The 14,252-nt window shown below is 56.8% G+C and overlaps 1 protein-coding gene and 1 long non-coding RNA gene across 2 annotated transcripts in view; one reads left to right on the top strand and one right to left on the bottom strand.

Annotated features, from left to right (window-relative positions):
- The window catches only part of Myh7b (myosin heavy chain 7B), a 40,392-nt gene that overhangs the window by 22,591 nt on the left and 3,549 nt on the right, over positions 1-14,252 (top strand). Inside the window, exons 8-30 of the mRNA XM_060382992.1 lie at positions 1,576-1,599; positions 1,715-1,807; positions 1,912-1,975; positions 2,610-2,708; positions 3,832-3,935; positions 4,127-4,265; positions 4,516-4,634; positions 4,710-4,859; positions 4,998-5,168; positions 6,549-6,728; positions 6,816-6,948; positions 7,034-7,110; positions 7,485-7,572; positions 7,725-7,842; positions 9,583-9,706; positions 9,793-9,929; positions 10,561-10,816; positions 11,606-11,848; positions 12,372-12,548; positions 12,622-12,767; positions 12,982-13,072; positions 13,153-13,542; positions 14,073-14,199. Of these exons, the coding sequence (XP_060238975.1) occupies positions 1,576-1,599; positions 1,715-1,807; positions 1,912-1,975; positions 2,610-2,708; positions 3,832-3,935; positions 4,127-4,265; positions 4,516-4,634; positions 4,710-4,859; positions 4,998-5,168; positions 6,549-6,728; positions 6,816-6,948; positions 7,034-7,110; positions 7,485-7,572; positions 7,725-7,842; positions 9,583-9,706; positions 9,793-9,929; positions 10,561-10,816; positions 11,606-11,848; positions 12,372-12,548; positions 12,622-12,767; positions 12,982-13,072; positions 13,153-13,542; positions 14,073-14,199 (3,250 nt within the window). The remainder of the gene's footprint in view (positions 1-1,575; positions 1,600-1,714; positions 1,808-1,911; positions 1,976-2,609; positions 2,709-3,831; positions 3,936-4,126; positions 4,266-4,515; positions 4,635-4,709; positions 4,860-4,997; positions 5,169-6,548; positions 6,729-6,815; positions 6,949-7,033; positions 7,111-7,484; positions 7,573-7,724; positions 7,843-9,582; positions 9,707-9,792; positions 9,930-10,560; positions 10,817-11,605; positions 11,849-12,371; positions 12,549-12,621; positions 12,768-12,981; positions 13,073-13,152; positions 13,543-14,072; positions 14,200-14,252) is intronic.
- On the bottom strand, positions 40-14,195 carry LOC132653757 (uncharacterized). The gene is made up of 4 exons (XR_009591616.1): positions 14,056-14,195; positions 10,576-13,464; positions 3,267-3,401; positions 40-1,288 (listed from the first exon to the last, which is right to left on the bottom strand). It is a non-coding gene; the product is annotated as an uncharacterized LOC132653757 (long non-coding RNA).

Genomic DNA, 14,252 nt, shown 5'->3' with positions numbered 1-14,252 from the left:
GGAGGGCGCTGTTACCCTCTGCCACCTAAAGGCTCATCCACAGAGGGTGATTACCCAGAGCGGAGGACTCTGGGAATTCTTGACGGTAGCACAGCCTGTGGTTTTGATTACGATCTTTTTGAAACTTCTTAAACACTGGAGGCATAGGATTTTTTGTTGTTTTTAATGTGAACTACTAGCCTGTCCCTGGCCCACAGGCCAGCTGTCAAGGTTTCTGTGGCTTCCCCTGGCTCCACACATCTTGACTGATATGACCGGTCCTTTCTGCAGCCCAGGTGTCCTCCGCACAACCCGCACTCCTGGTCCTGTTGAGCCTTGCTTTATTCTGGGGCGAATTTCTCTTTCTTTTCTTTCTTTCTTTTTTCTTCTTTTAAAATTCTTGCTATGTTTTCTTTCTCCTTTTTTTTTCCTTCCTTTTGTTCCCTCCCTTCTCCCTTTCCTCATTTGATTGTTTTGGTTTTGGGATTTTGTTTGTTTTGGTTTTTGGTTGCAGCCATTGTTGTTTTGTTTTTGCTGTTGACTTTTTGATATTCTTTCTTCCCTTCCTCCCCCACCATGTTCTCCAAACCCTAAAAGGCCTTTGAGGAGACCGCAGAAAAATGGGGTGACCCTATAACGGGAAAAAATGACACGGCCCAAAGCTGACATGAACACAACTGGAAGGGCTGGGACAGGGGAGTACCTGCATAGGAAGGGGCTCGGAGCCTGAGTCAGGACAGAGGGGTCAGCCAAAGGTCACCCACAAGATTTGGGGACTTAAAAGCTGCACTGCCTCCCTCCCCTGAGCTCAAATATGACCAGAGAGCATCTTGAACAAAAGCAGTGGGTGTGAGTTATACAGGGAGGGCAGGCCCCTTCCTGTCTCTTCCCAGAATGTGTCTCAGGTCAATAAATGAACGAATGGCCACAAGGTCCCCACTGGCATGTTAGCCATCCCGGCACCCATTCTTTTCCTTCTCCCCTTCCTAGGAGCTTGGCATTTGGGTAGGGGTGGGGTGGGATGGGGAACAAATGGAAACACGGAGGGAAGGATGCTTGAGGTGACCCCCAGGACGTGGACTTGCTGTGTGTCCCTGCGCAGATCAGCTCCCTGCTCTGACATATGTGGCCATCAGGGCTGTGCTGGGTATAGTCCACACACCATGCTGAAGACACAGCTACCGTAGTACGGAGACGTTTGTGAAAGTGCCACCAGCGAGGTTAGGGTAGGAAGTGGAGTTGAAAGAAGAATCCACAGTCTCAGCCATCAGGGAGGTCTTCACGGAGGAGGAGGAGCTTTGGCAGGCCCCTGTGTGGACATGGACAGTGAAGAGATCCCTGAGCAGCCAGAGACAGGCTTGGGCTGAGTACAGAGGAGACCTGGTGGCACCCCCTGCCTCAAGCCCTTGCTTCCCCTGTATAGCATCTCCCAGCTAATGGCCTCAGGAGAGCAAGGTGTCCAGAGTCGGCAAGGGGAGAATGCCACATTTAACATTACTAAATATTTGGGTGACTAACATACTATCCCACTGTCCCGATGCCCAACCCTTACCCAGAAAGACTTCACACCCTCTGACATGTTCCTTCTCTCTCCAGCAATTTCTGGCAACAAAGACCGGGGTAAGTATAGGGCCAGCTGTGGGGCAGACACTTACGGGGTCCTGGGGATGCCCACTTCTCCTTACAACCAGAGATTCCATGGGCTGCCCTGGCCCCTCCTTCCTGCTGCCACCAGGGCACCCTGGAGGATCAAATCATCGAGGCTAACCCTGCCATGGAGGCTTTTGGCAATGCCAAGACTCTGAGGAATGACAACTCCTCTCGCTTTGTGAGTGGGCAGTCGGGGGATGTGTTGCTGTGGGTGGGGAGGGGTCGGCAGTCGGGGAGGCCCTGGTGGTGGGAACCCTCAACATGCATGTCCCTCGGCTGCAGGGCAAGTTCATCCGCATCCACTTCGGTCCCTCCGGGAAGCTGGCCTCTGCCGACATTGACAGCTGTGAGTGCGGGAGAGGGCAGGCAGTGTGGGAGGAGGGGCAGAGGCTGAGCCGAGCCAATCCTCCTGCCTCTGTCTGCTCTGGCCATTTCTCTCCATCCCCAACCAGTTCCCGCTTGAGTCTAACCTCACCCATCACACTGGCCTCCTAGTCTTTACTTTCCTGCTTCGCCTGTAGCCCGAAGTTGATCATATCCTGTCCTTGCTTCAGAAGCTCCTCTTGGGAGCTAGGGAGAGGGCTCATGAGTAAGGAACTTGCTGTGCAAGTGCAAGGACTGGAGTTCAGGTCCGCAGAACCCGTGTGAATGCCAAGTGGGGGTGGTGCCCGCTTGTATTCCCAGCCCTTGGGAGGCCGAGGCAGGGAGCCTTAGAGCAACAGCTTCATCGGAGCGCTGGGTCCAGCTGAGAGACCTGTGTCTCCACACAGAAGGTTGACAGTGTCCTCTGCAGAGGCAGACACAGTCACACACAGTGACACAGATAACAGCGGGAAGGCGCTTTCTGGTGTAGGCCGGCCCTTGCCCACAGGCACCTCCACACGTGCCCCGCCTCTCGTAGCTGCCATGCCCCATCCCTGCCCTGCTGCGGTCTTTGCTCCGGGAAGGCAGAGACAGAGGCTAGTCCTCCTTTCCCACAGATCTCCTGGAAAAGTCCCGAGTGATCTTCCAGCTGCCTGGTGAGCGTGGTTACCACGTGTACTACCAGATCCTCTCGGGGAAGAAGCCGGAGCTGCAGGGTGAGGGCCTGGATGGGGGCTCGGAACCCAAAAGACTGCCTGGGCCCCCTCAGGCCAGGCCTGGGATGGGGGTTCACCCTCTCTGGAGAGGTGTGGGACACCTCCACTCCCCTAGAGACTCACAGCCTGTTTGTGCCCTGCACACTTCTTCCTGCTGCTGCTTCTTGTCACTAAGCCCTCTTTTATTTTTTGTGTATTTATTTTTGGTGGTGGTGGTTGTTGGGGAAGGGGGGGTGACGGTGGCAGTGGTAGCAGTGTGCATGCGTGCGTGTGTGCGTGCGCGTGTTCCTGTGTTAGGGAACAGGCCTCTAAGCTCCATTGCCCTGCCATCCTGAGACTAGAAGCCCACCCAGCACCGAGGGAACCCCAGTAGTAATCTATATCCACTTTCACTTTCGCAAGCCTTTTGAAGGCAAAGTATGGTCCTCCTTTTGTCCCAGTGTCCAACTCAGAATCTGGGCTAGAGGGATGACCATGAGCAGTGGTCCAAAGGTGAGGGAGACCTCTGGACGGAAAAGCATTCCCCAGAGAACCCCAGAAAGAGATTCATGAACTTACAAATGAAAAGGGCTGGGCCTGGTGGCATGCGCTTTCATCCCAGCGATCAAGAAGTAGGGCAGGCAGATCTCTGTGAGTTCGGAGCCAGCCTGGCTCTAGTAACAGTGCAGCCAGGGCTATGGAGAGAGACCTTGTCTAGACAAAAGGAATAAATATGATAATAACTATGTTAATAAATGAAAGTTTGAAAGAGCTAAGTACAACTCAATAATAGAGATAACTTGTCTAGGAGACAAAGTCCTGAGTTCCATCCCCAGCCACACACATACAACACACACAACTATAAAAAAAGAAGCAGCCAGGTGGCCATGCCTGTAATTCTAGTACTGAGGAGCTGAGACAGGAGAATCTTGAATTTATGTCAGCTTGGGCTACACAGAACATGTCTTAGAAGACTAAATATATAAAAATAAATAACAAATCAAAAGCCACATGTGTGGATGACAGGGCCCAGAAGCTCAGGTTCCAGGGAAGCCCAAGCGGTCTTGTTCACAGAGATGCCCCAAGGCCGGTGGTGGGACTGGAGAGGGAAGGCAGCCTGAGAACGCGGCCTCCCTGTCCACAGACATGCTGCTCCTGTCCATGAACCCCTACGACTACCATTTCTGCAGCCAGGGGGTCACCACGGTGGATAACATGGATGATGGGGAGGAGCTCATCGCCACTGACGTATGCTCGGTGGGGGGTCGGGAGTGGGGCGTGGGAGGTGGTACCATGCTGGGCTTCATGGTGTGTGTGGTGGGTGTGTGGTGTGGTGTGAGAGTGTGAACAAGTGGGCTGGGTAGGAACCAGGAAATGTCATCAGTGGGGTGGCCAAGGACCCACCCTCCTCTGAACCTGCCTTGTTCCTCCCACCTCAGCACGCCATGGATATCCTGGGCTTCAGCGTGGAGGAGAAGTGTGCCTGCTATAAGATCGTGGGTGCCCTCCTGCACTTTGGCAACATGAAGTTCAAACAGAAGCAGAGAGAGGAACAGGCCGAGGCAGACGGCACTGAGAGTGAGGACCTCTAATTCCAGCCTGGCAGGCCTTTACCCTGGACACCTTGTTCTGTGCATGCTCACAGCCCATAACCTTTGACCTCAGTGTTCTCCGTCCCTGTCTGAGCTCTGGACTTTCCTGAAGGTGACGATGTGCAGGCCCAATTCTTCCCAACCTTCCTTTTCTAGCCTCAGGCTGTGATAACAGACCCTTCCCCTAAATGCCCAATTGCTGACCTTCCCCACATCCAAGCCATGTTGCCCGCCAGGTGCTGACAAGGCTGCCTACCTGATGGGGGTCAGCAGTGGGGACCTCCTCAAAGGTCTGCTGCACCCCCGGGTCCGTGTAGGAAACGAGTATGTGACCAAGGGCCAGAGCGTGGAGCAGGTGAGGACCCTCAGACTAAGGCTCGCCCCGGAACAACTGAGGCAGGCCCCCAACGCTGCCTCCCTGCATCCACAGGTGGTGTTTGCTGTGGGGGCCCTGGCCAAGGCCACCTATGACCGACTGTTCCGGTGGCTGGTGTCTCGAATCAATCAGACCCTGGACACGAAGCTGCCCCGACAGTTCTTCATTGGGGTCCTGGACATCGCTGGCTTCGAGATCTTTGAGGTAAGGACAGCTCTCAACCTAGGCACTGTCCCCTCTGAGGCAGAGGCCGAGGGGTGGGTGTGGGGGACACAGCCCTGCTTCCCGCACCCCCCACCCCCATCCGCAAGGAGCTGCTGACGGGGCCGCTGCCTCTGACAGTTCAACAGCTTCGAGCAGCTGTGCATCAACTTCACCAACGAGAAGCTGCAGCAGTTCTTCAATCAGCACATGTTCGTGCTGGAGCAGGAGGAGTACAAGCGGGAGGGCATCGATTGGGTCTTCATCGACTTCGGCCTGGACCTGCAGCCCTGCATCGACCTCATCGAGAAGGTCAGGCCTAGGGTGGGGACCCTGCCAGAAGCAGCCTGTGTGTGTGTGTGTGTATGTGTGTGTGTGTGTGTGTGTGCGCGCAGGCCTGTGTCAGCTGTATATCCGTGTGGATGAGTGTGTGGCTGTGCACATGGGTGGGAATGGACACACGTGGGTAGGTGAGTAGGGGCATGAGTGATGTAAGGATGATATGCATCCAGGATTGCGGGCAGCTCGGCCATTCTCCAGTCCCTGTGCAGAACTGACCCGAGCACTATGCTCACTGGACTGTGACACACTGCATCTGCTTCGCCGCTGCACAAAGGGTGGAAAATGAAACTGGCCACACTGGACAGGGGGGAGGGATTCCCCCTGAGCCTCCCACAGCCTGAGCCTTGGCCTTGAGCTAATTCACTCCAGATGCTTTACCCCAGGCATGTTCGTTCCTTTTTTAAAATCATTAGATGTATTTATTTGCTTTGTGTGTTACTGTGTTGGTAAACTGTGGCATCGTGGGGGCAGAGGACAGTTCAGGAGTCATTTTTCTCCCTCAGCCACATGAGTCCTGGGGATAGAACTCAGATTGCCATGTTTGGTGACATGTGTCTTTTCCTGCTGAACCATCTTGACAGCTCAGCACATACGTTCTTTATAGACCCAGACCCGGTCTGTAGTATGTTTTCCCTCTGAACATGCATTTTCAATGCCGTGAAGAAGTCAGACTAGGCCATGCAGCAGGTGACTGTCAGATAGTCTCTGGCTGTTGGGCATTTAGGTGGTTGATTTTTGGTTTTTTGTTTTGTATTGTTTTTGTCTGTTAAATAAGCATTGAAGTGAATACTTTTCTATTCAGTTAAGAAATGAAGGTGTGGGGGCTGGAGAGATGGCTCAGTAGTTAAGAGCACTTGCTGCTCTTGGAAAAGATCTGGTCAGTTCCAAGCACCTACACTAGGCATCTCGTGTAACCCCAGGTCCAAGGGATCCAATTCCCTCTGGCCTCCATGGGCACTTAAACTTAGGCACACACATAACATACATACAAACAAACAGATAGTTATTAAAAAGAAAAACCATAGGGATCCCTATTTCTAATGAGTGTGGGGACCACGATGCAGACTTACTGGCCTTAAAAAAACAACAAACTTAGTGTGCACACATGAGCTGTGGATCTTAGTTCATAGAACACAAGGACGCCAAATCTGCACACACAGGCAGGACGGGGATTGAAAGTCAACCCAGTCCTCCCTCCTGGAAGGTGGGTCTGCACGTGTCCCGGGCTCTCCTGCAGATGGCTGGGTTATGGGTGTGAATCGGCTCCCAGAAGGAGTTTAGTCTGGAGACAGAGGGTCTAAGAGCCTTGCCAGCATGCCCTGGCCCTTCAATCTTGCTACCTGTCCCCAGCCTCTGGGCATTCTATCCATCCTGGAGGAGGAGTGCATGTTCCCCAAGGCTTCGGATGCCAGCTTCAGGGCCAAGCTCTATGACAACCACTCTGGGAAGTCACCTAACTTCCAGCAGCCTCGCCCAGACAAGAAACGCAAGTACCAGGCTCACTTCGAGGTGGTCCACTACGCAGGCGTGGTAGGTGCCCGCTGGGGCTCCACACTCCACCACTGTCCCCCGTCCCTCCTCAGGCTCACCACCCGGGCTCACCACTTTTCTTTTTAGGTACCTTATAGCATCGTGGGCTGGTTGGAGAAAAACAAGGATCCCCTCAATGAGACGGTGGTCCCCATCTTCCAAAAGTCACAGAACAGACTCTTGGCCACCCTGTATGAGAACTATGCAGGCTCTTGCTCCAGTGAGTACGGAGGGACAAGCTGGCCATCCCCGGGAGCCACAGAGCAATGCTCTCTGCGGTGCTCAGTTCTCATTATCTCTCCTAGCTGAGCCCCCCAAGTCTGGGGTGAAAGAGAAGCGCAAGAAGGCAGCAGCATTTCAGACGGTGTCTCAGCTCCACAAGGTGAGGTCCCAGGGCCCCAGCAGCCTTGGCCCTGCAGGCCGCCCTGCCCTCTCTGCTCCCTGCTGTCCCTGTGTCTTGGGCGGGCAGCTGTTAAGACTTGCAGTGATGTTTAGCTCCTCTCCATGTGAACATCACAGCAAGTCTGTGCTGCTGCCTGCCTCCACGCTGCCTGGGCAGGGCTGGGGGGAGGGAGGAGCCGCGGGAGGGGGCGGTGGGAGGTGTGTGTGAAGACTTTGGTGGGGGGTGGGACGGGGCAGGTGTCACAAGGAGGATTTGGGTCCCTCTGCCCAGCCCCCTCTGATCCTTATCCACTGTGACATCCAAATCTGGTTCCCTGCCCCTCCCGTGCCTTCTCCCTGCTCTCCCCACTCCAGGAGAACCTGAACAAGCTCATGACCAACCTGCGGGCCACTCAGCCCCACTTCGTCCGGTGCATTGTCCCCAACGAGAACAAGACTCCAGGTAGTGTCCCTGGGTGGCCAGGATGGGGGAGACAGAAGCTTCTAAGACCCTCACCTTGCAGGGTTGCTCGGTCTCAAAGTAAGACCAGTGTGGGGACCTAAAGGCACATCCTCAGACTTCTAACTTCCTTCTCCCACTCCCACCACGCCCAGGGGTCATGGATTCCTTCCTGGTGCTACACCAGCTACGCTGCAACGGGGTCCTGGAAGGGATCCGGATCTGCCGCCAAGGGTTCCCCAACAGGCTGCTGTACGCAGACTTCAGGCAGCGGTGGGTGCTGGCTGCCTCAGCCTCCTCCTCCTGCTCTTAGAGCCTGAGGGGTGGGAGGGACATGCTAGAGCCCAAGGGACAAAGAGAGGTTCCTGAGGAGGAGGCGCTCTGGCCAGGGAAAGGGGTTTAAGGGGATAAGGTAGGAGTGGGATTGGATTTAGTATTCCGGAGCTCAGGTGAGCAGCCAGAGAGTCTGCAGATTTGAGAACTAAGTGTGGGGTTGTGTGGACTGGGCCTGGAGGACTGCCTGACAGGTAAAGAATGCACCTGACTCCCTTCCCCCTTCCCGGCTCCCTTCCTGCTTCCCCTGGTGGTAGCTGTTTGCTAAGCTACAAGGAAGTGTCCTCAGTTTCTTCCCTTTCTACAAGTATCAGGAGCGGCCACCTGCTGTCCACATTAGATGTATACACAGATACTGTACGAGTGGGCGTGGCTACGCACAGAGCTTGTGAGTTTGTCTTTATGTTATCATCAACCAAGGAGATGGTTCCCCATCTCGGAAGACTCTGAAGGCACGAGTCCGCACCGCCCCCATCTGTTGTTCTAAAGCAGGGTGTTGCTGTGTAGCTCAGGCTAACCTCAAACTCTCAACACTCCTGGGTGTGGTATCTCATACCAATAATCCCAGTACTGAGCAGGCTGGGGCAGGAGGGTCACCAAGGGTTTGAGGCCAGCCTGGCTACAAAGTGAGTTCAAGGGCAGCATTTCAAACACAAAAACCAAAACTAAATGAGGAAATAAATTTAAAAAGCTGGGCAGGGTGGTGCACACTCCTTGTCCCGGTGCTGAGGAGCCAGGAGCTCTGAGGTTCTAGGCCCGCCTAGAGCAGTCTAATTGCTGAGCTCCTGGTGATGGGAGACCCTGTCTCAAAGGAGACAGACTGAATTCTTGAGGATAGCCTGAGGCTGTCTCCTGGCCTGTGTGTGTGTGTGGCACACACAGAGAGACTTAAAACCATACAAGCAGCTTTGTGTGAGTCCAGCTCCAAGGCCTTTGGCACCCCCCTCTGGTCTCCATGAGTCCATACCTGCAGGCAATTAAAAATAACTTTCCGCCTCAGGCTCCTGAATTCTGAGAGTCCAGGCACATGCCAGCACATTGCTGTTGTTTCTGATTGTAAAACAGCCAGTAGCCCAGTGACCCACACTCCTTGTTTGGCGAGTTCCCCCTAGTGAAGGCGCCTTTCCTATCTCTGGGACTTTCTCTACCCTGCAGTGGCCACTGCCACACCTGTACACGTGTGTGAATGTCTATGTAAGTGGACATGACAGGAATCCTTGCTCCTTTTCAATAGAGTCTCAAATGTTTCTTAAATGGGTGAGATGCTACAGTCCACCACTTCTGTTTTTGCCTTTAAGAAATTATAAAAGTAGCGCATGCTTGTTACAAAAACCACATCCCTTTACAAACTCACTAAATTGCACTGAAGCCACCAAGCCCAACCTGAGACAGGATCAGGCCGGGCAACCGAGCTGGCCTCAAGGATCTTCCCACTTCTGCCTCCCTAGTGCTGGGGTTTCGGGTGTATGCCACACACCTTGCCCCTGTGCTGAGGTTTGTACAGAATGTTCTGTGTCCCCCAGCATGGCAACACCTTTCCTCTGCCACCTTGTACAGCATATGTCCATTTGGAACCTCACCTCTCAGAGGTCAGGCAATCATGATTCTCTTTCTACAGCTCCTGGCTTCCCATCGTCAGTGGCCTGTCCTGTCCATGGCAGCGTCTCCTTTATCTCCTAGGTACCGGATCCTGAACCCCAGTGCCATCCCAGATGACACCTTTGTGGACAGCAGGAAGGCCACAGAGAAGCTCCTGGGCTCCCTGGACATCGACCACACTCAGTATCAGTTTGGCCACACCAAGGTCAGGCTGGACTGGAGTTAGGACTGAGCCTGGGTCCGTGTGCTCACCCTGGACCGAGGTCCCACTCTGGCTGCCCCCGCCCATAGGTGTTCTTCAAGGCTGGACTTCTGGGCACCCTGGAGGAGCTCCGCGACCAGCGCCTGGCCAAGGTGTTGACGCTGCTGCAGGCGCGCAGCCGGGGCCGCCTCATGCGCCTGGAGTACCAGCGCATGCTCGGAGGAAGGTAGCTGTGGGGTGGGGGGTGGGGTGCAGGTGTGATCGCCGTCCCAAGCCTCCCCAGCCCTGCCATACTGCCTCGGTTGCCCCCGATGGCTGGTCGGGGTGAGGTTCTGTGTCCTGTCACCCCAACCTCCATTTTTATCACCTGAAAATCGGGGTGAGGGCCAGAGTGATGGCTCAGCTGCTGCCGTGCCTGATGACCTAAGTTCAATCCCGAGGGCCCACACGGTAGAAAGGGAGAACCGACCTCCACGTGTGAGTTGTGGTACATGTATACACACACACTAAAAAGAACGTGTTTTTAAAATTTGGGGTGAGAGCGGCCTCTGCCCTTCTGCATGTCCAGAGCGTGGCCTGGACACTTTCTTGGTTAAAGTAGAAAGCGGCCCTCTCAAGTGGGTACCATAGAGGAGGGCCCGAGTCAAACATTGTAAGCACGGGGCCTGCTAGCTTAGCTGTCTTCAGACACTTGCGCAGGCCCCGTGGACATCTGGAGGGCACGGACTTTGCCTTGGAGGTGGGCCACTCCTCCAGACTCGCCTACCCCGAGGGCTGCTAGGACCACTACACAGAGAGAGGCCAAAGCACCCTGAAAGGGCAGGGCCTGCCGCCTCACAAGAGCTGTCCTTCCCTAGGGACGCCCTGTTTACCATCCAGTGGAACATCCGGGCCTTCAATGCCGTCAAGAACTGGTCTTGGATGAAGCTCTTCTTCAAGATGAAGCCGCTGCTGCGCTCAGCACAGGCGGAAGAGGAGCTGGCCGCGCTGCGGGCAGAGCTGCGGGGGCTTCGGGGGGCTCTGGCTGCTGCTGAGGCCAAGCGGCAGGAGCTGGAGGAGACTCACGTCAGCGTCACTCAGGAGAAGAACGACCTGGCCCTGCAGTTGCAGGCAGTGAGTGGGACAAGGGCTGGGCAGGTTGTGGCCAGCACAGCTGGGGGCGGGGAGGCCTCTGGGCACTTGGGCCTTCTGTGTTGTCCTTCTACTCTGGAAGGACCAGGAGATGAGGCCTTGGAGGCTCAGTGTCTACCCAGCCTTCCCCGAAGGCCTTGAGCGTCCACATGTCCTAAAGCTGCTGGGGAGCCCCAGCGCCCCCAGCCTTGATCTCCCTGAACTATACCCTTGCTCCCTTCTCTGGTTCAGGGACACGGGACCCTGAGGCAGGTAACAGGGTGATACCCAGAGGACAGGGGTCAAACTCTGGAAACTCCCCAGCATAGGTTTTGAATGTCACTTGGATGCTGGCCTCAGGCTGAGGCCTGGGGAATCTACGGCCATGACAGCTGTAAAATGCTCCTTTTAATATTGGGGTTATGAGGCAGGCCCGGCAGAGGCCCCTGCAGTAGTCCCGGAGCCCAGTAGAGTGTAGGTGCTTGGACTCCTCGTCTATCAAATTGAACTGCCAATATGAGCCTCACTGGAGTTGACTTTATTTTTTTGTTTCTTAAAAGACTCATTATTTAATGTAGGTGAATATACACCAGCAGAGGGCAGATCTCACTACTGATGGTCGTGAGCCACCATGTGGTTGCTGGGAATTGAACTCAGGACCTCTGGAAGAGCAGCCAGTGCTCTTAACTGCTGCCCTGGAGTTGACTTTGCACGGACAAAGGGCCTTTCTTTCCCAGGGCTGAGCCTTCAGACGCTGGCTCTCCCTGAACCGCCCACCCCCCATGTCCTCAGGAGCAGGACAACCTAGCGGACGCGGAAGAGCGCTGCCACTTGCTGATCAAATCCAAGGTGCAGCTTGAGGCGAAGGTGAAGGAGCTGAATGAGCGGCTGGAAGATGAGGAGGAAGTGAACGCTGACCTGGCCGCGCGCAGGCGCAAGCTGGAGGACGAATGCACGGAGCTCAAGAAGGACATAGATGACCTGGAGCTGACACTGGCCAAGGCCGAGAAGGAGAAACAAGCCACTGAGAACAAGGTGTGGGAAGGGCCTGAGCTGGGGACCAGTTTTGGTGTTGGGTGGCAACAAGGGCCCCTTCCGGCTCTCCTGGGCCCCTGTTCTGTAGCGTGAGGCAGGTCACTGCCTCTTGAGAGCCTCAGTTTTCGCCTCTGTCAGGTGGGGGCACCAGCACTTCTCATTAGGGTGACTGAGGATTTGGGTGTAACTGGCCTTTGCTAAGCATACACTACAAGTATACACAGTAGGTGCTTAGTAAAGCAATTACCACCTGTCCTGACTGCAAGCTTGCCGCAGGGGGCGCTAGGACACGGCTCATGGACCCCGTGTTGATACTGTAAATGGTGCCACCCACTGGTCTCCTCCTCCGGGCCAGGCACTATGCCCGGCTGTGAAGCTTCACCCATGACTCCTTCACATCGCGAGGAGGAGATAAACCCCTTAGGCGGGACGGTGGAGGCTCAGTCTCCTGAGCTGGAGGGGGTGGCTGCTCAGACCGCCTGTGGGGAGGGTCGGCCCCACCGTGAACCGGGCCTTGGCACAGGTGAAGAACCTGACGGAGGAGATGGCTGCCTTGGATGAGTCCGTGGTCCGCCTGACCAAGGAGAAGAAGGCATTGCAGGAGGCTCACCAGCAGGCTCTGGGCGACCTGCAGGCTGAGGAGGACCGCGTGAGCGCGCTGGCCAAGGCCAAGATCCGGCTGGAGCAGCAAGTGGAGGACGTGAGTTGGGTGCCCTGGGGGACTGCCAGGGTGGTGACACTGACGCTGAGGCTGAGCGCCCTCTGCCCCACAGCTGGAGTGCTCCCTGGAGCAAGAGAAGAAGCTGCGCATGGACACGGAACGCGCCAAGCGCAAACTCGAGGGAGACCTGAAGCTGACCCAGGAGATGGTGACGGACACGGCCCAGGACAAGCAGCAGCTGGAGGAGAAGTTGAAGAAGTAGGTGTGGGGTCTAAGATGGGCTCTCTGCCCTTCTGAGTCCTCGCGGCCCCGTTGGGGAAGACGCTGGGGCAGGGGTCAGGTCCTGCCCTCGCTGGGCCAGGGCTGAGGACGGCAGACATGCAGCGCTGGGGCCCGTAGTTCCTCCCGGAGGGAGGCGGGCGGGTGGGCGGCAGGTAGGGCCACCGCTGGCTCCTCCCGCCCGGCACTCCAGGAAGGATTCCGAGCTGAGCCAGCTGAGCCTGCGGGTGGAGGACGAGCAGCTCCTGGGCGTCCAGCTGCAGAAGAAGATCAAGGAGCTACAGGTGAGGCCGGGGGCCGCGGGGGCCGCGCTGGGCCAGCAGGCCTGGCTCTGCGGCTCAGGGCGTCGGTGCCGTGTGCCCAGGCTCGGGCGGAGGAGCTGGAGGAGGAGCTGGAGGCGGAGCGAGCGGCCCGGGCCCGCGTGGAGAAGCAGCGGGCGGAGGCCGCGCGCGAGCTGGAGGAGCTGAGCGAGAGGCTGGAGGAGGCGGGCGGCGCGTCGGCCGGCCAGCGGGAGGGCTGCCGCAAGCGCGAGGCCGAGCTGGGCCGCCTGCGGCGGGAGCTGGAGGAGGCCGTCCTGAGGCACGAGGCCACCGTGGCCGCCCTGCGCCGCAAGCAGGCGGAGAGCGCGGCGGAGCTGGGCGAGCAGGTGGACAGCCTGCAGCGCATCCGGCAGAAGCTGGAGAAGGAGAAGAGCGAGCTGCGCATGGAGGTGGACGACCTGGGTGCCAGCGTGGAGACTCTGGCCCGAGGCAAGGTGCGCCCCCTTCCGGCCTGCAGCCAGTCAGACTCCGCGCGGACCGACCCTCTCCAGCTCTGGCCGCTTCTCGCCAATACTCCGCAAGAGCAGGGACCTCCTGACCCCGCACACCTACCCTGGCCTCGAACCCCCCGCTCCCCATCAGTCCTGACCTCTAACCCCGACTGCCCAGCTTCATGCCCTGGCTCCATGTTGTTCTGATTCAACCCAACCCTCAGCCCTACACGCAATAGAAGTGTGGCCTCCACTCTGGACCTCAGCCCTAACACCGTTCTTGTCCTGAACCCCAGCACCCAACTTTGACACCCCTCCCCCCCTCAAATCCTGCCACCTGTTCGCAGCCGAGTCCAGATCCAGTACCTACTACCTGACTCACGGACCTCGGGCTGGGCCTCGAGGCCGCCAGTCTGTGGCCACAGTAGGAGCCTGGACCTCGAAGCTCGTTTCCACCCCCGCTCTCACACCCAGTGCCCCGTCCCAGTCCCTTGGGTGCACACAAACCTGTCTTACCTGACCCCGGCTTCCAGGCCAGTGCAGAAAAGCTGTGCCGGACCTACGAGGATCAGCTGAGCGAGGCCAAGAACAAGGCCGAGGAGCTGCAGCGACAGCTGGCGGACGCCAGCACGCAGCGGGGGCGGCTGCAGACGGAGAACGGTGAGGCCCTTTAGCCGGGCCGTGCCAGGGAGGGTGGAGGCGGTGCCCCCCGA

Source organism: Meriones unguiculatus, chromosome 4 (assembly GCF_030254825.1).
Source record: "Meriones unguiculatus strain TT.TT164.6M chromosome 4, Bangor_MerUng_6.1, whole genome shotgun sequence".
In the NCBI taxonomy this organism is placed as follows: domain Eukaryota; kingdom Metazoa; phylum Chordata; class Mammalia; order Rodentia; family Muridae; genus Meriones; species Meriones unguiculatus.
Note: the sequence above shows the minus strand (reverse complement) of the source record. Positions and strands in the feature narration are given on the sequence as shown.